The sequence below is a fragment of the Pristiophorus japonicus genome, chromosome 4, assembly GCF_044704955.1.
Source record: "Pristiophorus japonicus isolate sPriJap1 chromosome 4, sPriJap1.hap1, whole genome shotgun sequence".
NCBI lineage: Eukaryota > Metazoa > Chordata > Chondrichthyes > Pristiophoridae > Pristiophorus > Pristiophorus japonicus.
Genome location: NC_091980.1, coordinates 174,938,083 through 174,965,170, shown reverse-complemented (window position 1 = coordinate 174,965,170; position 27,088 = coordinate 174,938,083). Strand labels below are relative to the sequence as shown.

Here is a 27,088-nt window from a genome sequence, read left to right as displayed (position 1 = left end):
TGATTTTCAACTCCACTTCCCTGCCCGCTCCCCATAACCCTTGACTCCCTTATCATTCAAAAATCTGTCTATCTCCACCTTAAATATATTCAATGACCCAGCCTCCACAGATCTCAGGGGTAGAGAATTCCAAAGATTCACGACCCTCAGAGAGAAGAAATTTCTCCTCGCCTCCATTTTAAATGGGCGACCCCTTATTCTGAAACTATGTCCACTAGTTCTAGATTCCCCCACGAGGAGAAACATCCTTTCTGCATCTCCTGTCATGCCCCCTCAGAATCACCTCTCATTCTTCTAAACGCAAATGAGTATAGGCCTAACCTGCTCAACCTTTTTTCACAAGCCAACCCCTTCATCTCAGGAGTCAACCATGTGAACCTTCTCTGAACTACCTCCTTAAATAAGGAGACCAAAACTGTCTGCAATACTCCAGGTGTGGTGTCACCGATGCCCTGAACAGTTGTAGCAGAACTTCCTTACTTTTATACTCCATCGCCCTTGCAATAAAGGCCAACATTCCATTTGCCTTCCTGTTGATTGATGTTACAGATTTCCTCATGCCTACAGGTTGAGTAACATCAATAAGCCATTAAAAATTTTTCAAAGGAATTCAGATGGTTAGACTCGCTGTAATATATACTTATTTCGTGCAGGGATTCTCACCGTACATCTCTGCTCCAGGTTCCAGCCGACCAACTGACAGCTGAAGAACTCCAAGACCCAATCGGAGTTATACCTCAAATTAAGGCCTTCCAGGAGCACACAGATAAATGTTAAACGATGAGGAGAAACCTTCAGGTTTGAGATTTCATTGCATCTTATAAAATTAGCAAACACTCTGGACAGGAAATGCTAAATAAAACACCAGTAACTAGACCTCATTATATTTCTTCAATCAACCAATTCACGTAAGCAGGTGGTTATCATTAGTGTCTATTTTAAATTGATGTTCCCACCCTTCTTCTCATTAATTCCTCACCAGCAGAAACAGTCTTTCCCTATTCACTTTATTAAAACCTTACATAGTAAATCCTTTTAGTAAATCTCCTCTTAGCCTTCTCTGCCCCACTGGAATAGACTCAGTAACTTGAGTCTCTCCTTATGACTAGTTTATCATCCCTGTTAGATTTAACTTAAATTGCTCAATCTAAAATTGTCTGACTGAAGCAGACAAGGAAGTTCTGCATAAGTGAGATGAAATCTTTGTAGACAGAAAACTTTTTTTTTTGGGTAGTGAGGAGAGAGAGAGGTGAGGGTCAGTTCAATGTTCATTCTCTTCCACTGCCACACACGAGGGAAAATGGACATGCTTTTCGATTTTTGCAAATGTCATTCAGCAACTTGCCACTGGTTGCGACCACTTTTCCTTCTTTTGTAGTGATAGCATTACAGTGCTCTCATAACTAAAATTATAGAATCATACAGCACAGAAGGCAGCTATTTGGCTCATTGGCTCTTTGATGCCTCTTTGAAAGAGCTATCCAACTAGTCTCACTCCCTTGCTCTTGCTCCCTTGCCCTGCAAATTGTGTCTCAAATATATATCCAATTTCCTTTTAACAGTTAATCAAAAGGAACAGTAATCTCATACAATCCACTGTATACTTCCCTCCAGTCTGTTAAACAACTGTTCACCACTACTCTCTGCTTTCTGACTTACAGCCACTGCCCATTTAATCCTATCAGCGTCAATCTTGCTAACAGGTCTATTATGTAGCACTTTATCAAACACGTTTTGAAAGTCTACATACACAACAATAACTGCACAACATCTCTATTATCTGTGCTAACTATTTTGGTACAGGTATGAAACGGAGGAAATCAGGCCATATTAGACTGCTCAATGGTGATGCAGCAGTGGGCCGCTGTGCCATCCTTTTCCATTCGTCAAACAAGCTTTCACAGTTTAAACCTTGAATCTCCCTTCTGCGTATTTCTTCTATAGAATTTCCTTGTTTTATAGAGTCTTATCCTCCCACAATAGCTCAGTGTTTACATTCATTACACACTGTAGAACTTAGCAAAGAAGGTCCCAGGATTCAATTCTTAACCAATGTGCAGGTAGCTGATCTCAGCTGGAGCTATAGTGGTGGGGGAGGCAAGGGGGAGAATTAAATTCCTTTTTAGTGTTTACTGCATTAGGGAGGGATACAATCTCTCTCAGCTCACAGTTGCAGCCACTGCTCAGCAATCCCCGTCAGAAGTGCACATTTGTGGGTGCGAGGAGAGAACAGGATCTCACTCCACTGTGATGCTCCACCTGGTCGAGTTGCCTACCATCATTACAAGTTATTGAAGCTCGCGAACGAAGGATAGTCATTTGGATGAGGTACCAGAGGTGCCCACTGAACTGTATCCAAACATGTCTCATGCCTTCGGGGCAGAAGTAAAGGGAGAAAAAAACATCAGAAAATTGCTATTCCCACACAACCAGCCACTTATAAAACACTCCAACAGAACACAGTTCTCTGGCTAGATTACTCGGTGATCATCTTGTACAGAATAATTCTGGTCAGGCCACATACCTTGCATCTATTTCAGAACCTTCCCTTTTAAATTAAATGCTGGCCAAAATTTGCCCCTAGTCAAGTGACACACAAACAAGCCTACGACTGGGGAACAGAGGAAGGAAACAAAGGTAAAGAGACAAGCAAGTACAGACATTTCCAGCTTCAGAGGATGGGGAAAAGTCTGACGGAAATAAAGTGTCGGCTGCAAAATATGACTATGACTTAAAGGATGGATTTCTTTTTTTTTTTAAAAGTCAAAACAGGGTAGGTTTTTCTGGAGAAACTTAAGAGTTTTACATTTTGTACACAATATTTCTCAGGGTGAAGTGAGTTGCCCCTTTGTTGAAGCTGTGCTAGGGCTTTTACGCTTCTGCCACCTACCTGCAGATGCTGCCGTGGTTCCGGTGAGCGCTCATTGTCCAAGCTGTTCGCCCGCTCGTTCTGCTGCCTCGCGGGCTGCCGTTCTTTCAGGGACGTGCTTCTTCCGCGGCGTCCCGCCTGCTTCCCCTCGGACCTACTGAACGCAAGGTTATGAACTAACAGATCAGAAGCGCCACACGCCAAGAGCGTAAGTCCGTGAGCTGAATGAGATTTGTATCTGTGGAGTTGTAGGTAACTGTTCTAAGTTCTTAAAGCTCTCAGACAAATCTAGCATTTTGGGTTTTTATTTGGGGTGAGGGAAATAAATACCAAGTTGCATAATACAGCTGTGCAGCCAGAAGCTGTGCCAAAAACAGGCATCTCATGCAAATAATCCTACTTGTTGCTGTGAATTTAAAAAGACCAGAGAACAAGAAGAATTTGTATTTACATAGTGTAGCAAAATGGTTAAGGGTTTCATAGGAAGAAAGGAACATTAAACAGAAGTAGGCCATTCAGCCCCTTGAGCCTGTCACGCTATTCAATTGGATCACGGCTGATCTGTTCCTTAACTCCAACTGCCCACCTTGGTTCTATATTCCTTAATACCTTTACGCATCAAAAATCTATCAATCTCAGTTTTGAAAGTTCCAATTAAACTAGTCTCTCTCTCTTTGGGGGAGAGTTTTCCAGATTTCTACTCCCCTTTGTGTGAAGAAGTGCTGGCATCACCCCTGAACGGTCTGCCTCTAATTTTAAGGTTATGCCCCTTGTTCTGGACTCCCCCACCAGAGGAAATAGTTTCTCTCTAGAAACCCTATCAAATCATTTAATCATCTTAAGCACCTCAATTACATCGCCCTTTAATCTTCTCTACTTAAGGAATACAAGCCGAGTCTTCGCAACACAGAAACTAATATAATTAGACGCAGAACAGTGATGAAAGAGCGGTTCAGGGTGGTGACTGAAGTGAAGGTCAGAAAAGTAGATTTTGATTAGGTTTGTAGAAGAGGACAGAGACCATAAGTTAGAGAGAGCTTTAGGGAGAGTCTTCCAGAGTGTCGGGCAAGGCAACTGAAGCTTCTGAGACAGAAGCCGCAGTACAGAGGGACCTGGGGTCCTTGTGCCTGAAACACAAAAAGTTAGTATGCAGGTACAGCATGTAATCAGGAAGGCAAATGGAATGTTGGCCTTTATTACAAAGGGGATGGAGTATAAAAACAGAGAAGTTCTGCTACAACTGTACAGGGTATTGGCGAGACCACAGCTAGAGTACTGCGTGCAGTTTTGGTCTCCTTATTTAAGGAGAGATATACAGGTTGTACCTCTCCAGTCCAGGACTCTCTAATCCGGAAACATTTGTGATTCGGCATTAGTTTGGCCTGAGAGAGGAGGGTTTATAAAAGTTTTGATTGGCTGGAGCGGCTGTCAATCAGTGAGTGTGTTCGGCGATCGGCTGGAATGGCTGTCAATCGAATTGTGTCAGTACTCCATTCAAACTTGGTAATCAAGAGGGAGAGGGAAGTCAGAACTTGTCCTGGTTGAATGGGCCCATACTGCATATCTGCACTGTTGCAAAGTAGAAGAGGCTTCAAAGTTGTTAAAGCAGCTTTAATTTTCTTCGTAAAACATGACAGTGGGCAAAGAATTCAGACGTGTGTTCGGTGATCCGCTGGAATGGCTGTCAATCAGTGAGTGTGATTGGCTGAGGCTGCCAGCACACACACACACACTCAGGAGCCCGGGGGCTGTCGACAGATACCAGTAAGTGTGATCTCCCGTGATTCGGAAAATTCTCTGTTCAGTCACCGGTCAAGTCCCGAGAGTGCTGGACCAGAGAGGTCCAACTGTATTTGCATTGGAGGCAGTTCAGAGAAGGTTCACTAGGTTGATTCCCGAGATGAAGGGGTTGACTTATGAAGAAAGATTGAGCAAGTTGGGTCTGTACTCATTGGAGTTTAGAAGAATGAGAGGGATCTTATTGAAACAGACAAGATACTGAGGGGGCTCGACAAGGTAGATGCAGAGAAAATGTTTCCCCTCATGGGGGAATCTAGAACTAGGGGGCATAGTTTAAGAATAAAGGGTCACCGATTTATAACTGGGATGAGAAAGAATTTCTTCTCTCTGAGGGTCATAAATCTGTGGAATTCCCTGCCCGAGAGCTGTGGAGGCTGGGTGATTGAATATATTTAAGGTGGAGATAGGCAGATTTTTGAACGATAAGGGAGTAAAGGGTTATGGGGAGCGGGTAGGGAAGTGGAGTTGAGTCAAAAATCAGATCAGTAATGATTTTATTAAATGGCGGAACAGGCTCGAGGGTCCAAATGGCCGACTCCTGCTCCTATTTCTTATGTTCTAAGGTGGAGTGGAGGGTGGGTATAGGAAATTGTGAAGGGGGGGGGGGGGGGGGGGGCGGAGGCCGTTTGCAAAGTCAGAAAAGCAGAGGGAAGAGCTAGCAGATAGGAAAGCTGAGCCTTCGCTTGGCCCATTGTTGGTTCAGGAAGTAACCATTAATTGCACATAAATATCAGTACATGGGACAGAAGTCCAGGTGGCAGAGTCCACAAAAGGGAGCAGTGGTGTGTGAAGATTCACCATGGGTATTTTGGATTATTGAGGCTCAGCTCAAGTGCTCCTGGAATAAACATCAAGGCCTGATCCATGTGATTCTTCAATAATTCAACTGATGCCCTGCTAATGAAAATCCATGTATTATGTAAATCATGTTGGTTTGTAAACAGGAGATTTACAAGGCAGCTGATGACAAGGCACACAACCTTCATGAATAGAGAGGCTGCTTGCCATAAATCTTAGAGGAAAACATGAGCTCAGACCACGTCCGCCCCCCAAAAAAACTATTCAAAGGTGGGGGGATTATACAAGGACACTAAAAAGAAAGTCACTTCACAAGAGGCTCAGGAACAGTGAAGCCAATTTTCATTAAACAGTTTGAAGTGCAGCACGGAGATTGTTGGAAATGCAAAGCAGTTTCTCTGCTGAACTATAGCACTTTATGTCTAAATACATCAACAGTTTCAGTTGTTTATGCATATGCGGGAGTAATAAATGCGAGTGTGAACATATACGATTACGGAGCGTTGGGGGAGGGTTATTACACACTGATACATTTTCCTATGCTATTCAATTCAATTTGAGAGTTAGAGCGCGTATTATACATGGGACATATTATAACTGAAGATTTACAATATACACTCTAAAAATGACCTCTGAACACAGTAAGAATTGTCCACGTCAGGTGAACAGCTTCTGAGATGTTTGGCGAGTTTGCGGGGATAATTGGTCTTGCAGTGTCAAAAGTTCCACAAAATGCAGATACGTCACATAAATTCTTGGCTTTGGAACATTTGCTCATATTTGAGCTGTTCTGGATAATAACCCCATTGCACATAGATTTTGTGTTGCAGGATCTTATATATTTAAATGTTCTTGTTTTAATGTGATAAATAAAAAGGATGCATTGTGTTCACTTTAAATACAGATTGAAAACTGGTGTTGAAGGCCAGCTTCTTACTCCAGGGAGCCAGCCTCTACTGATAGTCATGTTGTGTTTACCAGACTGGGTACCTTTCAGTCAGTTACAATGGCAATTTTTTGTTTAAATTCACATTTTGTGAAGTCACTGCATAGTTTTAATACGCAGTATTTATAAAGAAAGATAGAAAGAACTTGCATTTATATAATACCTTTTACAACTTCAGGACATTCCAAAGTGCTTGAAGTACTTTTAAAATGCAGCAGACAATTTGCACTCAGCAAGGCCCCACAGTAATGAGATAAACTGACCAAATAATCTGTTTTAGCGATGTTGGTTGATGGATAAGTGTTGGCTAGGACACTGGGGAGAACTATTCCTTGAAATAGTGCCCTGGGATCTTATAGATCCACCCGAGAGGGCAGGTGGGGGCTCGGTTTAACGTTTCATTCAAAAACCATACCTCCAACTGTGCAGCACTCCCTCAGCACTGCACTGGAGTGTCAGTCTGGATTGCAGGCTCAAGTCTCTGGAGTGGGAATTGAACACGTAAACTTCTGACTCAAAGGTGAGATTGCTACCCACTGAACCATTGGCTGACACACAAATTATAAAGGAGAATATACTGAGGTTCTGACGACAGGTCATCGACCTGAAACGTTAACACTGTTTCTCTCTCCACAGATGCTGCCTGATCTGTTGAGTATTTCCCGCATATTCTGTTTTTATTTCAGATTTTCAGCAACCGCAGTATTTTGCTTTTGATATACTGAGACTGATACTGGGAAGGCAACGTAATTTGGTGACAGACTGCAAGATTCAGCAGAGTTTGCCGGGGGGGGGGGGTGGTGGTGGTGGTGAGGTGCAGCAGCAAGAGTCCTGCTCAAGAATGAGGTATCGTGGAGCAGACTTTTAGCTTGTCTAAATATTGGCTAGAACACTGGTGAGAACTGCCCTGTTCTTCTTCAAATTGTCCCATGGAATCTTAGATGCAGGGAGGATGTTTCCTCTGGCTGAGGAGTCTAGAACTACAGGTCACAGACTCAGAATAAGAGGTCGGCCATTTAGAACTGAGATGAGGAGAAATTTCTTCACTCAGAGGATGGTGAATCTTTGAAATTCTCTACCCCAGAGAACTGTGGAGGCTCAGTCTTTGAGTATATTCAAGACAGAGATCAATAGATTTTTTTTGGATATTAAGGGAATGAAGGGCTATGGGGATAGTGCAGGAAAGTGGAGTTGAGGTAGATCAGCCATGATCTCATTGAATGGCGGAGCAGGCTCGAGGGGCCGAATGGCCTACTCCTGCTCTTAATTCTTATGTTCTTATGTTTTACATCCACCTGAGAGAGCAGATGGGGCCTCGATTTAACATCTCATCCAAAAGACCGCACCTCCGACAGTGCAGTACTCCCTCAGTACTGCAATGGTGTGTGTCAGCCTCGATTTTGTGCTCAAGACTCTGGAGCTCTGGAGTGGGACTTGAATCTACAATCTTCTGACTCAAAGGCGAGAGTGCTACCATTGAGCAGTGGCTGACATGCAATTTATATTTTTATGCTAATAATATCCTCTACAGAAAAAAGGCTTACCTAGTAGAAGGAATAATCAAAGACTCTGTCTTAGTGATTTTTCCACTGGGAGGAAGCTTTTCCAGGAAAGTATCTGCATTGATGCTTTCAGATGCCGCTGCCTCATCTTCGTGTTGTATTTGATCCTTATGGGGAACAAAAACAAAAGAAAAGCATATTAAAAATTGCATGCACTGCAGGCCATGTTCTCTTTGAGCAATGCATGCTCCATCTGTTTTGTGCAACGCCTTAGGGTCTTTATATTACCCAAGTGAGAGACAGCATTCACAGAGTCAGCATTCAATGGGATCTGGCCCTCCATTTCCCCACCCGACAAGAATCTCCTGCTTATGACCCAAGGTCTCAGTTGTTCCGGCATAGAATTATTTGGTTGTACAGGACTGTATTTCAGATCCTGGCAGCTTGATTTCTGATTCTCAATATATAACTGGATAAAATGATAACAATTGAATTGTATGACCTGATGGACTGCATCCCAGAGTACTTAAGGAGGTGGCCTTGGAAATAGCGGATGTATTGACAGTCATTTTCCAACATTCCATTGACTCTGGATCAGTTCCTATCGAGTGGAGGGTAGTCAATGTAACCCCACATTTTAAAAAAGGAGGGAGAGAGAAAGCAGGGAATTATAGACCGGTCAGCCTGACCTCAGTAGTGGGTAAAATGATGGAATCAATTATTAAAGATGTCATAGCAGCGCATTTGGAAAATGGTGACATGATAGGTCCAAGTCAGCATGGATTTGTGAAAGGGAAATCATGCTTGACAAATCTTCTGGAATTTTTTGAGGATGTTTCCAGTAAAGTGGACAAAGGAGAACCAGTTGATGTGGTGTATTTTGACTTTCAGAAGGCTTTCGACAAGGTCCCACACAAGAGATTAATGTGCAAAGTTAAAGCACATGGGATTGGGGGTAGTGTGCTGACGTGGATTGAGAACTGGTTGTCAGACAGGAAGCAAAGAGTAGGAGTAAAATGGGTACTTTTCAGAATGGCAGGCAGTGACTAGTGGGGTACCGCAAGATTCTGTGCTGGGGCCCCAGCTGTTTACATTGTACATTAATGATTCAGATGAGGGGATTAAATGTAGTATCTCCAAATTTGCGGATGACACCAAGTTGGGTGGCAGTGTGAGCTGCGAGGAGGATGCTATGAGGCTGCAGAGTGACTTGGATAGGTTAGGTGAGTGGGCAAATGCATGGCAGATGAAGTATAATGTGGATAAATGTGAGGTTATCCACTTTGGTGGTAAAAACAGAGAGACAGACTATTATCTGAATGGTGACAGATTAGGAAAAGGGAAGGTGCAACGAGACCTGGGTGTCATGGTACATCAGTCATTGAAGGTTGGCATGCAGGTACAGCAGGCAGTTAAGAAAGCAAATGGCATGTTGTCCTTAATAGCGAGGGGATTTGAGTACAGGGGTAGGGAGGTGTTGCTACAGTTGTACAGGGCCTTGGTGAGGCCACACCTGGAGTATTGTGTACAGTTTTGGTCTCCTAACTTGAGGAAGGACATTCTTGCTATTGAGGGAGTGCAGCGAAGATTCACCAGACTGATTCCCGGGATGGTGGGACTGACCTATCAAGAAAGACTGGACCAACTGGGCTTGTATTCACTGGAGTTCAGAAGAGTGAGAGGGGACCTCATAGAAACGTTTAAAATTCTGACGGGTTTGGACAGGTTGGATGCAGGAAGAATGTTCCCACTGTTGGGGAAGTCCAGAACCAGGGGTCACAGTCTAAGGATAAGGGGTAAGCCATTTAGGACCGAGATGAGAAGAAACTTCTTCACCCAGAGAGTGGTGAACCTGTGGAATTCTCTACCACAGAAAGTAGTTGAGGCCAATTCACTAAATATATTCAAAAGGGAGTTAGATGAAGTCCTTACTACTAGGGGGGATCAAGGGGTATGGCGAGAAAGCAGGAAGGGGGTACTAAAGTTTCATGTTCAGCCATGAACTCATTGAATGGCGGTGCAGGCTAGAAGGGCTGAATGGCCTGCTCCTGCACCTATTTTCTATGTTTCTATGTTTGATATACCTCCTACGCGCTAACATGCTACAAAGTATAAGATCTGTGCCCATGACAGGCAGATATGAAGCAAACGGAGGCTTCAACAGTTTCAACATTACACATAGAATAATGAATACTGAGTCATGATTCATAGGCTGGAATCTAATCAAGGGATTCAGATGGTTTATGTATAGAATAATGGATATCCGGGAGTGAGTCACAGGCTGGAGTTTAATCGAGGGTTTCAGATGGTTTACATATAGAATAATGGATATCCGGGAGTGAGTCACAGGCTGGAGTTTAATTGAGGGGTTCAGATGGTTTACATATAGAATAATGGATATCCGGGAGTGAGTCACAGGCTGGAGTTTAATCGAGGGTTTCAGATGGTTTACATATAGAATAATGGATATCCGGGAGTGAGTCACAGGCTGGAGTTTAATTGAGGGGTTCAGATGGTATACGAGAATGGATGACTCCAGCTGGTTCAGACTGTTGCATCTTCCTTCCACACCTGACTGCTGCCCTGTGCCCCATGGCTTCTCCTTGTCTCCAGACCTCATTTTTCACTCATTAACAAAATCCACATGTACGCAATGTGTGCCTTTCCATTTTCCTTCCTAATCTCAATGCTCTGTTCCTCCAGGATTTCCCCCTTCACTTCTATTTCTAACTTAATATGTCTGTGGGTCAGAACTCCCAGCGCAGATATTTTTCCCAGCTCATCTCCGCTTCAAACTTTCCTTCCTTATCCGACATTCACCGTCTCCTCCTGGACCACCCAACATGGACATCGCTGTTCATCCTTGCCTCTCCAGGCTACCTGTGGTGTAGTGCTTTCTGTGTGGCTGAGAGACATGGACCATGTATAGTAGACACCTCAAATCGCTAGAGAAATACCACCAACGATGTCGCCGCAAGATCCTGCAAATCCCCTGGGAGGACAGACGCACCAACGTTAGCGTTCTGGACCAGGCCAATATTCCCAGCATTGAAGCACTGACCACACTTGATCAGCTCTGCTGGGCAGGCCACATTGTTCGCATGCCAGACACGAGGCTACCAAAGCAAGTGCTCAACTTGGAACTCCTTCATGGCAAATGAGCCAAAGGTGGGCAGAGGAAACATTACAAGGACACCCTCAAAGCCTCCCTGATAAAGTGCAACAGCCCCACCGATACCTGGGAGTCCCTGGCCAAAGACTGCCCTAAGTGGAGGAAGTGCATCCGGGAGGGCGCTGAGCACCTCGAGTCTCATCACCGAGAGCATGCAGAAATCAAGCGCAGGCAGCGGAAAGAGCGTGCGGCAAATCTGTCCAACCCTCCCTTACCCTCAACGAGTATCTATCCCACTTGTGACAGGGACTGTGGCTCTCGTATTGGACTGCACCTAAGGACTCATTTTAAGAGTGGAAGCAAGTCTTCCTCGATTCCGAGTGACTGCCTATGATGATGATGATGGTGTAATGCTTCAATGAGTGTCTTGCAATACACAGACATTATACTCACAACAGACAGTGTATCGGAAATGTTGTCTATATGAAATTTGCTTGCGGAGTTCTTGAGCTTTTCAGGTACATCTATCTGCGTGCAACAAAAGAGGAACAGGTTACAGGCAGTGAGCAGACTGCAACCAGCACTAGAACAGTCAGAGAAGGCAACAGCCGGTGGGGGGGTGGGGGGGGGGGGGGGGGGGGAGAGGAGAAGAGCAGATACTCTGATAAGGTACCTGGGTGCAGTTCGCCACCTGTAAAACTGCATCTCAGCATGATTCAGTGTCTACAGGAGAGGAGGGAAGAAAGATGGAGCTGGAAAAAATGAGGAAAGTAATAGAATCATGAAAATTTTACAGAATAGGAGGCCAAAGCCCCAATGTGTCAGTGCCAAATCTGAAAGAGCTATCCACTTGGACCCAATCCCGTTCCTTTTTCCCCACACCCTTTAAAATGTTTCCTGTTGAAATATTTGTCCATGACCATCTTAAAAGTTGTTGTGGATTCTGTTTCCCCCAAAGTTTCCAATAGGGCAGTCCCTCTGCATGAACAAATTTCTCCTAACCTCTTGCTTTGTTTTTGGTGATGACTTTAAATTTATGTTGTCTGGTTATCAACCCACCAACCAGTGAAAATAGTTTTTCCCGATTTCCCTTATCAAAAACCCGTATAATTTTGATCATGTGCGTCAGATTTCCTTTGTTCTATTGGAGAGTCTCAGGTTTCACTAGTTTCTCCTCATAACTAAAGCCTCTCATTCTGAGTATCATCTTAGCAAATCTCTTGTGTGCCTTCTTCATGGCCTTGACATTCTTCCAAAAGCAGAGTGCCCAAAACTGTACACAATATTCTAACTGTAGCCTAACCAATGATCCTTACACGTTTAGCAATACCTCTTTGGCCCATTTATAAAATCTAGGATACCATATATATTTTTTATAAACTTCATCAACCTATGTTTCCACTTTTTAAAGATTTCAACTTCCTCGATCTCTCTGCTCTTCTACTCCTTTTAAACATTTACCATTTAGTGTACATTTAGTCTTTACTGTTCCTCCCAAAATGTATCTCTTCATCTTAAATTTCACCTGACCTCAAGCTACTCAACCAATAAATCTGTCGTTCTGATTTGCTTACAGTCCTCTTCAGTGAAGTACGTGCCCCCCCCACTTTTGTATCGTCTGCAAATTGTCCCCCCTACACTCAAGTCCAGAAGTCTAAATATCTTGGCACATTTTAATGTGTTAAAGGCGCTATATACAACAACTTACATTTATATACAGTAGTTCTTTTAACGTAGTCAAATATTTCAGTACGCTTCACAGGAGCGTTATCAAACAAAGAAAAAGAGGGGGAGCGGGACTAACTGAATTTCTCTTCGAAAGAGCCAGCAATGACTCGATGGACTGAATGGCTGCCTTCTGTACAGTACTATTCTTTAAAAAAATGACACCAAGCCACATAATGAGATATTACGGAAAGTGACCAAAAACTTAGTCAAAGCGATAGGTTTTAAGGAGCGTCTTGAAGGACGACAGAGAGATAGAGAGGCGGAGAGATTTAAGGAAGGAATTCCAGAGATTAGGGCCCAGGCAGCTGAAGGTACAGCTCTGAATGATGGAGCCATGATAATGGAGGATGTGCAAGAGGACAGAATTGGAGGAGCGCAGAGATATCGGAGGGTTGTAGGGCCAGAGGAGGTTACAAAGATAGGGAGGGACTTGAAAACAAGGATGTGAATTTTTAAACTGAGATGTTGTCGGACTGGGAGCCAATGTAGGTCAGTGAGAACTGGGGTGATGGGGGAAGTGGACGAGGTAATGGGCAGCAGAACTGTGGATGAGCTGAAGTATATAATTGCAAGTTGTTGATGTTGGTGTTGTAGATCATTTATTACAAGAACAATCGTGCCTATGTTGACCCCAACGTTGATTGCTAACATTTCCCTTCCCCATTCCATGATATCTCTCACACCAACACCTGGGAGGAAAGCACATGATTTTGGACCCTTGGCTGTGACTAAAAAAAATGCCTCATTTACTCTGCTATGAAATCCCCATACAGCATTCCTATAATTCATCTCCCCATCTTTGACAGTCATTTGATCTACAGAGCTGTGACTATGCTATGGTTGCCTTTGTCCAATTTGCATCGTTATCACAGGTATTCAGTGCTGACAACCTTTTTACCACTTTCAGGGGAATCCTGCACAGCCTATACCATTTCCTCTTCCTGCTTCAAGGATGGTCAGGACTTTCTGGTCGCTGTCTGAATTTTGCTTATATTACACATATGCTCAGAACTGAATGAAATAGAGTATTAAATTTGCATCTGGAATAGGAACAGGAGTAGGTCATTCAGTCCCTCGAGCCTGTTCTGCAATTCAGTTAGATCATGGCTGATCTGTATCTGAACTCCATTGTGCCTTGGTCCCATATTCCTTAATATCTTTGATTAACAAAAATCTAGCAATCTCAATTTTGAAATTTTCAATTGACCGAGCCTAAACATCTTTTTGTGGGAAGGTTTCCACTAGCCTGTGTGTGAAGCAGTGTTTCCTGACATCACCCATGAACAACTTCGTTCTAATTTTAAGGATAGTCTCCTTGTTCTGGACTGCCCCATCAGAGGAAATAGTAAAGTGCTTCCTGATTTCACATCTAAATGGCCTAGCTCCAATTTTAAGACTATGCCCCCTCGTTCTGGACTCCCGAAATGGCAGAATATTGCAGTTTCAATTGATCCAGAGGAATTAACAATGAAGTCGAATGCTGTGGTGCCCATTTCTTCTTGTGGGAAGCTGCCTAAAAGAGCATTAATACTGGTCAACAGCAACATCTGGTGGCAGATATCAAGCAGTGCAAGAATACAGTACACATTTAAACCCAGCAGTTTCTTTCCGGGGCTCTCACTGCAAAGTCTACAGCACAGAAATTGGCCATTCGTCCCAACTGATGCATGCCAGCGTTCATGCTCCACACCAGCCTCCTTCCACCCCTCTTCATGTAACCCTATCAGCATATCCTTCTATTCCTTTCTCCCTCATGTGCTCATCTAGCTTCTCCTTAAATGCATCTGTGCTATTTTCCTCAACTACTCCTTGTGGTAGCACATTCCACATTCTAACTACTCTCTGGGTTCAAAAAAAAGTTTCTCCTAAATTCCCTATTGGATTTATTAGTGACTATCTTATATTTATGGCCCCTAGTTTTGGACTCTCCACAGGCAGAAACATTTTCTCGATCTTAAAAACCACCAGCAGATCACCCTTCAGCCATCTCTATTGTAGAGAAGAGCTCCAGCCTGTTCAGTATTTTCTGATGAGTATATTTTCTCAGTTCTGGTATCATTCTTGTAAATCTTTTTTTGCACCTTCTCCAACTAATCTGATATCGGATGACTGGAAAGTCCAATTTTTAAGTGGAACGCCTGGAAATTTCTACACATGAATAATCTGATTTAATGAAAAGATAAAGGCCCCACTCTTTGCACTTAATTATGCCTCCTGCAAGCTGGAGGGATTAGTTGTTTGGATTTCAATTTTGTTTTCATCAGAAGAAAAGATTTCATTCCACCCTCTGGCTGCGCCCTTCTCCATGTTTGAGTTCGGACTTGCAGAAAGTGGAAACCTTAACCAAGATCCTTATCCTTGTTTTCAAATCCCTCTATAGCCTTGTAGACTCAGACTCTTCCAGCCATACGTTAACACATAGAATACTACAGCAAAGAAGGAGGCCTATTGTGCCCGTGCTAGCTCTTTGAAAGAACTATCCAAATAGTTCGATTCCACTGCTCTTTCCCCATAACTCTGCAAATTTTTCCTTTACAAGTATAAATCCAAGTCCCCTTTGAAAGTTATTAAATTTGCTTCCACCTCCCTTTCAGGCAGTGCGTTCCTCATACATCCTCTGCTCTTTCAACATCATTTGTCCTTACACTCCATTCCACCAGGTGTGGCCACTGATTCACCCAACGTTCCCCTGTCCTTTAGAAATATATTCCCAAGTCCTTAAGTCTTGCCACTTTCCCCTTTGCTATCAAAAGCCGATGACAACCTCACTTCAACCATGCTTTCACCCATCTAACTCTTGTTTGTGCCTCTCCCTCCTGCTCGGTTTTCTCAGACTTCTTCCACCCTGTAAATGATGTTCTTCCAGATACAAGGATCGCTGCAGAAATGCAAGTCCTTCTTAAAGATGCAGAAAAACTACCAATTCATTTTTGACCTTGCTTCAGTGGTGAAAGCTTTACTTTCCAGTCAGGAGCCTCATTTAAAACGGCTGTAGCTTGGGTTCAAAACAACACTCGTTTCTTACGGGACTAGGTGGCTCCTTTGTCTGGCTCCTCAAGCTGTGGATGCTGCCAATTTCAGTCTGAGAGCTGGAGTGCGACAAGCCTTCAAAGTAGGGTCTGCAAAGTAACATTCACAATCAGAGGGTCAGACACTGAATAAAGCCAAAGTGACATTTAGAATGCAACACCAATAACTTACAGACAAGGTACATTCAGAATCACAAAGAGAGACTTAGTCAGATTAACAAAATAAAGGCCAATGAACCATAACTTTTGCTGGAATTTCTTTTAACGCCCTTAAATTGCGACCGGGTTCAAAATGGTAACTGCGTGATTCACAGCTTATAATCGGCTAGAACAGGAGAGCCTCACGAGCTACATGATACGCTGCAGTATAGCTTCTTCCCCTCTATTCAGATTGGCCAGCTCCACCTCTGAGTAGCTGTGACATCACCAGAGAGCGAGGCTGGCGCTCTGGAAAACATAGCAGTTGCATGCACCGTCCTGAAGGTGGCAGCAGGAAGTGGGAACCAGCATTCATTGAGAAGAATTAAGCGGCAAGTCATGGGGAGTGTAGAGCAGTGACTGGTGATTCAGCCAGTAACACATAATTCCTGAGCAAGTATTTTATGAAAGGGCATTTCTATAAAGTATCAATTGAATAGTAATTGGAGGGCAAAACTGAAACATTGTGGACTATGGAAGTGATGTTGGTTGTGGGATAAATATTGGTCAGGGCATAGGGATAAACTTTTCTGTCCTCTTCGAAAAGTGCTGTGGGATCTTTTACTTCCACCTGAGCAGGCAGTTATCTGAAAGGCAGCACCTTTGACAATCTAACATTCCTTCAGTACCGCACTGTTGTGTCAGCCTCCAACATAAGAACATAGAAATAGGAGCAGGACTGGGCCATTTAGCCTCTCAAGCCTGCTCTGCCATTCAATAAGATCATGGCTGATCTTCTACCTGAAGTCCACTTTTCTGCACTATCCCCATATCCCTCGATTCCCTTAATATCCAAAAATCGATCGATCTCTGTCTTGAATATATTCAACAACTGAGCCTCCAAAGCCGTCCGGGGTAGAGAATTCCAGAGATTCACCACCGTCTAAGTGAAGAATTTCTCCTCATCTCAGCCCTAAATGGCCGACCCCTTATTCTGAAAATGAGACCCCTGGTTCTAGACTCCCAAGCCAGGGAAAACATCCTCCCTGCATCTACCCCGTCACGCTCTAAGAATTTTGTATATTTCAATAAATCACCTCTCAATTTTCTACACTCAAGAGAATATAGGCCTAGTCTACTCAATCTCTCCTCATAGGACAATCCCCACATCCCAGGAATCAGTCTGGTGAACCTTCATTGCACTCCCTCTATGGCAAGTATATCCGTCCTTAGATAAGGAGACCAAAACTGTACACAATACTCCAGGTGCAGTCTCACCAGGGCTCTATATAATTGCAGTGAGACGTCGTTACTTGTACTCAAATCTTCTTGCAATAAAGGTCAATATCCCATTCGCTTTCCGAATTGCTTGCTGTACCAGCATATTAACTTTCAGTTATTCGTGTACAAGGACACCCAGGTCGCTCTGAACATCAATATTTCTCAATCTCTCACCATTTAAAAAATACTCTGCTTTTCTATTTTTCCTACCAAAGTGGATAACTTCACATTTCTCCACATGATATTCCACTTGCCATATTCTTGCCCATTCACTCAGCCTGTCTATATCCCCTTAAAGTCTCTTTGCATCTTCCTCATAACTTATATTCCCAGCTAGCTTTGTATCATCAGCAAACTTGGATATATTACATTTGGTCCCCTCATCCAAATCATTGATATAGATTATGAATAGCTGGGGCCAAAGCACTGATTCTTGTGGTACCCCACTAGTTACAGCCTGCCAACATGTTTATTCCAACTCTCTGTTTAATAATCTCTTGTGCGGCACCTTATCGAATGCTTTCTGAAAATCCAAATACACCACATCCGCTGGTTCCCCTTAAATGTTCTGTTAGTTACATCATCAAAAGACTCTTACAGATTTGCCAAACATGATTTCCCTTTCATAAATCTGTGTTGACTCTGCCCAATCCTATTACTATTTTCCAAGTGTCCTGTTACCACGTCCTTAATAACAGATTCTGCCATTTTCCCTACTACTGATGTTAGGCTAACCAGTCTGTAGTTCCCTGTTTTCTAATCTCCCTCCTTTCTTAAATAGTGGGGTTACAGTTGCTACCTTCCAATCCGTCAGGAGCCATTCTAGAGTCTTTGGAATTTTGGATGATGACAACTAATGCATCCACTATCATTATAGCCACCTCTTTTAAAACCCTAGGATGCAGGCCATCAGGTACAGGGGATTTATCGGCTTTCAATTCCATTAATTTTTGCAGTACTATTTAAAAAAAATTTATACCAATTTCTTTCAGTTCCTCATTATCGCTAATCTCTTGGTTTTCCATTTCCGGGAAGATTTTGCGTCTTCTTCTGTGAGGACAGATATAAAGGGCTGGATTTTGCCGGCACTCAGAGGGCAGGTTTGGAGGCAGGTCCGCTGTCAAAATCTAAAAGATTGGCTGCGGGACAGTATCCCACTCTGAACCCGCCCCCTTGTAAGTTTCCCAAGTGCCAGCTCTGCCTGCACTATGCAGACCAGTGAATTCAAATACTTAAGAGGGTGTTTAAAGGTATTTAAGCAGCATTTTACCAGCTACTAACCATTTTTACAACTTTTTCACGATGTTCCCATCACTCAGGAATCACGTCAGGTAAGTACGTTGTGTTTTCAGCGACTCTTCATTGTTTTGAATAGGTGACGGCTGCAAAACTGGTATAAAAGCTACCATTTCACAGCTGTTCACGTTCCAATGTTAGAAGCTGGAGCCTTCAGGATTTGGAATACACTTTTGAGCTTTATGTAGTTTAGAAGTGTTTGGAGTATACTCTCGATCCAGTGTCACCTCCTTGGAACAACCTATTTCACCACTGACAGATCACTTCTGTCCTCTCAACGTCACCTGCCATCTATTCCATCAGCATCGGTGTGCTTGAAAAAAATCTCACCTTGGTCGTCAGAATCCCAGCACGATCAGCCCCAACATCACCATCATCAGGCATAGCAGCAATACCAACACCAATTGCCTCGGCAATCACCTGATGCTATACAGGATGCATCAGCATTTGACCACGTTGCTGCTCGGGAGACCAGGGATGGCCTCGCCATGGCCAGATTTACTTCACTTGAAGCAGTAAAACCTGGTTGCCACATGATGCGCCAGGATGGCACCACCCCACACCAACACCATAAAGCATCCACACAATGCCCAAGACATTCCTTTCACACTCACCACTGCGGGTGTTACTGTTGTGTCTCACCATTCACAACTCACCAAGCCACTTCCAAAGGAGCACACAAATCTGTCCAAGAGGCAAAGTATTGAAAATAAAGATTTCAATGTTTGACAACACAATAACAGAAACTTGAACATTGGTGTGTATTGTTAGTTGGTATAATTGGACAAGGATGTGGGCAAGTGTGAGGGGTGCTAGTGAGATGGGGATGTTATAATGTAGATGGAGAGATGGGTGGAGGTGCAAAGTATGTTGGTATGAGTAAGGATGTGCAGGAATAGAGTAGGGAAGGCAGAGTGATGGGGATGTGATGAGTGGCACAGCAGGATGAGATTGACTGTGGCTTTGCAGTACCATTTCATGATTTACTGAGATCATTGAAAGATTTGTACCACTGCAGCCACCACGGCTTGTGCCCTCGTATACAATGTGCAACCAGGCTGCGTTGGTATCCTGGGGAGGTCTCTTCCACTCAATGGAAGGGAAGAAAACCTCCCTGCATGCTGTGACTTCCTCCCATGGGAGAGCCTGGGTGCAGCTGTGCACCTCTGTGCAGTGCTTGTCAGTATTTGCAGCACCTCAATGCTGCAGAACACTGACAGCACAACTGTCAAAATGAATGTGGGCAGGGTCCCATTAAGGAAACCGGCTGATGATGTGTCATCAAATGACGTCATCAGACCCGCATCCTTTAAATTGGCTGGGAACCTCGCAGGGCGGGCTTAACAAGCCCAATCAGGAAGAAAATCACTTCAACAGACCATGATGAAACCTGGAGCAGGGTCTCAGTCCGCCACCTACATCAGCCGCACTTAGCCCGCCTCGGTAGGTGAAATCGCAGCCAAAGTATTTGTTTAATTTTTCTGCCATTTTCTTATTCCCCATTATAATTTTTCCTATCTCAGATTGTAAGGTACCCATGGTTACTTACGCTATTCTTTTCCTTTTCACATACCAATTGAAGCTTTTACAGTTTGTTTTTATGTCTCACACTTGTTTACTCTCATTCTATTTTCTCTTTCTTTATCAATTTCTTGGTCCTCCTTTGCTGAATTGTAAAATTCTCCCAATCCTCAGGCTTACTGCTCTGCTTGACAACATTATAAGCCTCTTCCTTTGATCTAATACTTCCTTTAACTTGTTAGTCACGGTTGGACCATTGATTTTTGTGCCTTAAAGGAATGTATATTTGTTGTAATTTATGTATTAATTCTTTAAATGCTAGCCATTGCTTGTATATCATATCGTTTAATGTAGTTTCCCAATCTACCTTAGCCAACTTAGTTCTCATATGTACGTAGCTTGCTTTGCTTAGATTTAAGACCCTAGTTTCGGATTTAACTCAAATCACTTTCAAACTCAATATAAAATTCTATCTTATTATGGTCACATATTAACCCTTTCTCATTGCACAATACTAGATCTAAAATAGCCTGTTCCCTAGTTGGTTTCTTAACATACTGATCTAGAAAACTATCTTGAATACATTCCATGAATTTGTTCTCCACATGATTACTGCAAATTTGATTTGCCCAGTCTATATGTTGAGTAAAGTCCTCCATAATTACTGTATTGCCCTTGTTACATGCCACTCTAATTTTCTGATTTATACTCCGCCCTACACTACAACTACTGTTTGGAGGCCTATAAACAACTCCCACCAATGTTTTCTGCCACTTGCTGTTTCTTAGCTCCACCCAAACTGATTCTACTTCTTGATTTTCGGGACTGTGATCCTTTCTCTCTACTGTCTTTATCCCATTTATTATCAGGGCTACCCCTCCCCCTCCTCCCACACCAGTCTTTGAGCCACGCATTTAATTCTCTGATCTATGGCAATTTTCTAAAAGTTAAGTATCCTGGAATATTTAGTTCCCAACCTTGGCCACTTTGCAACCACATCTCCATAATGGCTATTAGATCAAATCTATTCATTTCTATCTGCATTATTAATTCATCTATTTGGATAGTGCCTTTAGCTTGGACTTTTTTCAATTTTTCCATGATATTACCTTAAGTCACTGATGCATTACCTTTGTTATGCTCTCTGTCTCTTCCTGATCCATTCTGCTTTTTGTTTTACCCGAAACTCTGCTCTGGAGCCTTGATTTTTCTCGTGCTGCTTTTAAATTGATTCTTTCCTGAATCCTTCCACCTTCCCGCCCCCCCCCCCCCCACCCATTAGTTTAAAGCCCTGTCTACTGTCTTAGTTATTCGATTCGCCAGGACACTGGTCCCAGCCCAGTTTAAGTGGAGCCCATCCCAACAGAACAGCTTCCTTTTTCCCCAGTACTGGTGCCAGTGCTCTGTGAACTGAAACCCCTTCCTCCCACACCACTCTGAGCCATGCATTTAACTCTCATCTGCTTGTCCCTATGCCAATTTGTACGTGGCTCAGGTAACAATCCAGAGATTATTACCTTTGAGATTCTGCTTTTTAATTTGGATCCTAGCTCTTCAAACTCCCTCAGCAGAACTTCATTCCTAGTTCTACCTATGTCTTTGGTTCCTCATAGGCAGTCCCTCGGAATCGAGGAAGACTTGCTTCCACTCTTACCATGAGTTCTTAGGTGGCTGTACAGTCCAATACGAGAACCACAGTCTCTGTCACAGGTGGGACAGATAGTCATTGAGGAAAAGGGTGGGCAGGGAGCCTGGTTTGTCCCACGCTCCTTCCGCTGCCTGCGCTTGATTTCTGCATGCTCTCGGCGATGATACTCGAGGAGCTCAGCGCCCTCCCGGATGCACTTCCTCCACTTAGGGCAGTCTATGGCCAGGGACTCCAGGTGTCAGTGGGGATCTTGCATTTTATCAGGGAGGCTTTGAGAGTGTCCTTGTAACGTTTCCTCTGCCCGCCTTTGGCTCGTTTGCCGTGGACGAGTTCCAAGTAGAGCGCTTGCTTTGGGAGTCTCGTGGCTGGCATGCAAACTATGTGGCCTGCCCAGCGGAGCTGATCAAGTGTGGTCAGTGCTTCAATGCTGGGGATGTTGGCCTGGACGAGGACGCTAATGTTTGTGCGTCTGTCCTCCCAGGGGATTTATAGGATCTTGCGGAAACATCGCTGGTGCTATTTCTCCAGCGACTTGCGGTATCTACTGTACATGGTCCACGTCTCTGAGCCATACAGGAGGGCGGGTATTACTACGGCCCTGTAGACCATGAGCTTGGTAACAGTTTTGAGGGCCTGGTCTTCAAACACACTTTTCCTCAGGCAGCCGAAGGCTGCACTGGCACACTGGAGGTGGTGCTGGATCTCATCGTCAATGCCTGCTCTTGTTGATAGGAGGCTCTCGAGAAAAGGAAAGTGGTCCATATTGTCCAGGGCCACGCCATGGATCTTGATGTCTGGGGGGCAGTGCTGTGCGGTGAGGACAGGCTGGGGAGGACCTTTGTCTTACTGATGTTTAGCGTAAGGCCTATGCTTTCATATGCCTCGGTAAATACATCGACTATGTCCTTGAGTTCAGCCTATGTGTGTGCACAGATGCAGTTCGCGTACTGTAGTTCGACGACAGAGGTTGGGGTGGTCTTGGACCTGGCCTGGAGACGGCGAAGGTTGAACAGCTTCCCACTGGTTCTGTAGTTTAGTTCCACTCCAGCTGGGAGCTTGTCAATTGTGAGGTGGAGCATGACAGTGAGGAAGATTGAGAAGAGGGTTGGGGTGATGACGCAGCCCTGCTTGACCCCAGTCCGGACGTGAATTGGGTCTGTGATGGATCCGTTGGTAAGGATCATGCCTTGCATGTCATCGTGGAGCAGGCGGAGGATGGTGACGTACTTTTGGGGGCATCCAAAACAGAGGAGGACACTCCTTGGACCCTCGCGGTTGACAGTGTCAAAGACCACATACGGACCAAGCTCCCAAGGCCCCACCCCACTCCTGGCCAAGAAGGGGAAACACTCATCAAAGATACCGAGGCAGTCACGGCCCGCTGGAAGGAACACTTCGAAGATCTCCACAATCGAGACTCTGCCTTTGACTCGCGTGTTCTCGACTCCATTCCGTAGCATGCTACCCACCACCACCTCAGTGAGACCCCAACACTGCATGGGGTAGAAAAAGCCATAAGACAGCTAAAAACAACAAGGCTACGGGAGTGGATGGAATCCCTGCTGAGGCACTGAAGTATGGTGGAGAGGCACAACTGGCGCGAATACACCACCTCGTCTCTCTCATCTGGAGGGAGAGCATGCCGGGAAATTTTAGAGATGCAGTGATCGTGACCATCTTTAAAAAAGGAGACAAGTCTGACTGTGGCAACTACAGAGGAATCTCCCTGCTATCAACCACTGGGAAAATCGTCGCTAGAGTCCTCCTCAACCGTCTTCTCCCCGTGACCGAGGAGCTCCTCCCGGAGTCACAGTGCAGATTTCGTCCCCTCCGGAGCACAACGGACATGATTTTTACAGCGCGACAGCTGCAGGAAAAATGCAGGGAACAGCGCCAGCCCTGAAACATGGCCTTCTTTGGTTCCTACATAAGCCATGACAACTGGATCCTCCCCCTTCCACTCCAAGTTCTTCTTCAGCCACGGGGAGATATCCTTAACCCTGGCACTGGACAGACAACACTGCCTTCGGTATTGCCTGTCGTGGTTGCCGAGAACAGAATCTATCCCCCTGACTATACTGTCGCCTACCACTGCCACATTCCTTTTTATTCCCCCCACTTGAATGGCCTCTTGTACCATGGTACCGTGGTCAGTTTGCCCATCCTCCCTGCAGTCCTTGTTCTCATCTCCACAGGCAATTTGCTTATCCAAATGTCCTGCTGCTGCTTCTTTAATAATGGACTCCAACATTTTCCCAACCACAGATGGTAGGCTAACTGATCTATAGTTTCCTGCTTTTTGTCTGCCTCCTTTTTTAAATAGGGGCATTACATTTGCAGTTTTCCAATCTGCTGGGACCTCCCCAGAATCCAGGGAATTTTGGTAAATTACAACCAATGCATCCACAATCCCTGCCGCTATTTCTCTTAAGACCCTAAGATGCAAGCCATCAGGTCCAGGGGATTTATCTGCCTTTACTCCCATTATCTTACTGAGTACCACCTCCTTAGTGATTGTGATTGTGTTAAGTTCTGCCCATATAGCCCCTTGACTATCCACTGTTGGAATATTGTTAGTGTCCTCTACCGTAAAGACTGATACAAAATATTTGTTCAGAGTTTCTGCCATCTCCATGTTCCCCATTACTAGTTCTCCGGTCTCGTCCTCTAGTAGACCAACATTTACTTTAGCGACCCTTTTCCTTTTTATATACCTGTAGAAACTCTTATCTGTTTTTATATTTTGTGCTAGTTTACTTTCATAGTCTATCTTCCCTTTCTTAATCATTTTTTTAGTCGTTCTTTACTGGCTTTTAAAAGCTTCCCAGTCTTCTGTCCTCCCACAAGTTTTGTCCACTTTGTATGCCCTTGTTTTTAAATTGGATACTGTCCTTTATTTCTTTAGTTAGCCACGTTGATGGACTGCACCAACTCCCACATGCTGCAGTTACAACACATAATCTGCACTGCCATCTCTATCTAAACTTATTTTATTTATATAATTAGTTCCCGCTCAGGTCTGCTGTGACTCGCCTTCTTTATGTTGCTGTCACCTTCTGCTCAGGACCTTCTGACTCAGAGGCTGATTTACAGAACAATTCAGGACTATTGGTGCACTGGCCTTTCACCTCTGGGATCTGGGTTCAACTCCAGCCTAAGGTGATAGGATGGAAGTCTCTTCTCTCTCTTGTCTGCAAGAGTCCTATGTGAAATGAGTCTGGGTAGTCTCAATGTAGTTCCTGAAAGACATGGGCCTATGGCACTAAACTGTCTCGAATTGAAGACTGATTGATAACTCCACTCAGAAGTCAAAGGATGGCTGGTGTGGAACTGGAAAAAAAAGACACACTGGTGTACTAGGTGTTGTTCACCTGAAGTTGGGTGCGATACTCTGCCTGAACGATTCCTGATTTAAGGGTTCATGATGACTACTCTGGGTGCCCAATGTGGGAAGAAGTCAATTTCCCCAAACTACAATCCCTTTGCTTGTTGTGCAAAAACATTTTTTTTTAAATTGACAGTCAGTCACTTTATACCAGTGATTCTGATCATTTTACAGCCATGCGTCAACCTTGGCTCAGTGGGTACCACGCTCGCTTCTGAGTCTGAAGGTTTAAGTTCCACTCCAGGGACATGAGCACAAAATCTCGGCCGACACGCTAGTGCAGTACTGAGGGAGTGCTGCACTGTCAGAGGTGTCGTCTTTCGGACGAGACGTTAAACCTCTCAGGTGGATGTAAAAGATCCCATGGCCACTATTTCAAAGAAGAGCAGGCCTATTATCCTTGGTGTCCTAGGCAATATTTATCCCTTAACCAACACCTAAAAACAGGTGATCTGGTCATTATTACGTTGCTGTTTGTGAGAGCTTGCGTGTTCAAACTGACTGCCGCGTTTCCTACATTACAATAGTAACTACACTGAAAAAGTACTTAAGTGGTTGTAAAGCACTTTGGGACGTCCTGAGGTCATAAAAGACACTATATAAATGCAAGGCTTTCTTTCTTTCGATTGCATTATATTTTTTAAACATGCACAGTTAATATGAGAATCTTGAGCATCTGATTCGTCAAAGAGACAAGATTTTCAATAACATAGCTCTGACTTTAACCATTTATAATCTGCAAGCAGGGTTTCAGGGTAAAGAAGCAATGTGCGACAAATGCCCTCCATACTTGAGCTTTGGTTTTGGAGTGCTGAGGACACTGTCGTCATCGTCCATGTCAGGGCCGCTGTCGCTGGGATTCTCCACGTCCAAGCTGTCGTACAGCAGGTCCAGATCCTCCTCCACCTCCTGCACGTTGTCTGTGGGGTCCTGCTCAGAGTCGAGGACCTACAACCAATTCACACAAAGGTTTTATTAGTGCCTCGCTCCGATAAATCATTTCCACATTTCTCTCTCTCAGCTCATGAGCACAAAAAAAAAACATTTAAAGAAAGAATTTGACTTATTCACTCACCCATAATGGTCCTGATAATTCTGTGTAAATTGTTTTTTTTTTTTAAAACAAGCGCATTTAATATAGGCATGCTGTGTCGTCAAGAGACATCTTTCAATTTTCTATAATAAAGCTGTGACTGAACCCTAATGAGACAATGCAGATGCCAAAGCTCCTCTGATTGCCCAGTGAATTTATCTCATGAGTAACCAACCTATATAGGCCATGAAGGTTCCAACTTTGATCACTGGTCTGTGTTGAGTTGGCTGATTTCAACTAGCATGTCAATCAGGGCTCCATATCCTACTCACTGACGAGTAACTCCTGTTGGAATGTGTGTAGACATCAATAAATAGGAGGTGGGTGGGGTGGCTTGACCCATCCACCTCCACGGAGGTGTGTGGGGGGCCTGACCCATCCACCTCCATGGCACGAACCTGGTATTGCAGTACTTCCAGGAACGGTGCAGTGGCTCTCGGCCTTTTGGCTAAGAGCATTGGCGCAGAGTGATCCTTGATGTGTGCAAGGTGACCTCTGGCGTTTGTGATTTGACAAAGAATTGGAAAGATTGGCAACGAAAAATCAAATGAGGTCAGGAATGGACTGGCCTTGCCTTTCCCCCAACAAATCATTTACCAACCTTATTGTGGGAATGTCCTTTTGGTTGAGACTTGTTACAATAGGATTACTTTATATTTTGAGTAGACCCCACAATCCTGCATCCCGTTAAAAATAAAACAAAGTGCCAATCTGCATACCTCATCTGAAACCTTGAACCTCCTCAGTAATGCAACTACTTTCTGCTTGAAGTTTTGTTGCTGGAAGAAAAACAAATAGTTAATCTTTAACTCTTTTAGGACCACAATAAAGAAGGCATGAGGAACAATGCAAATGCAAAAGATCTGTATATGTTACTAACAGTAACTGTCTAGTTTATGAAGACATGGTGAATTGGATTAGCACACTGTCCTTTCACCTCTA

The 27,088-nt window shown here is 44.0% G+C and overlaps 1 protein-coding gene across 8 annotated transcripts in view; it reads right to left on the bottom strand.

The window, feature by feature from the left end:
* pacs2 (phosphofurin acidic cluster sorting protein 2) overlaps positions 1–27,088 on the bottom strand; it is a 353,460-nt gene that overhangs the window by 76,685 nt on the left and 249,687 nt on the right. For 5 of the 8 annotated variants that reach the window (XM_070878838.1, XM_070878841.1, XM_070878842.1 and 2 more), the window contains exons 8-13: positions 26,866–26,925; positions 25,844–26,001; positions 15,781–15,874; positions 11,481–11,555; positions 7,958–8,082; positions 2,891–3,026 (exon numbers count right to left, since the gene is read on the bottom strand). In XM_070878838.1, coding sequence (XP_070734939.1) covers positions 2,891–3,026; positions 7,958–8,082; positions 11,481–11,555; positions 15,781–15,874; positions 25,844–26,001; positions 26,866–26,925 — 648 coding nt within the window. The remainder of the gene's footprint in view (positions 1–2,890; positions 3,027–7,957; positions 8,083–11,480; positions 11,556–15,780; positions 15,875–25,843; positions 26,002–26,865; positions 26,926–27,088) is intronic. The other 3 variants (XM_070878839.1, XM_070878843.1, XM_070878845.1) reach the window with 1 other exon arrangement.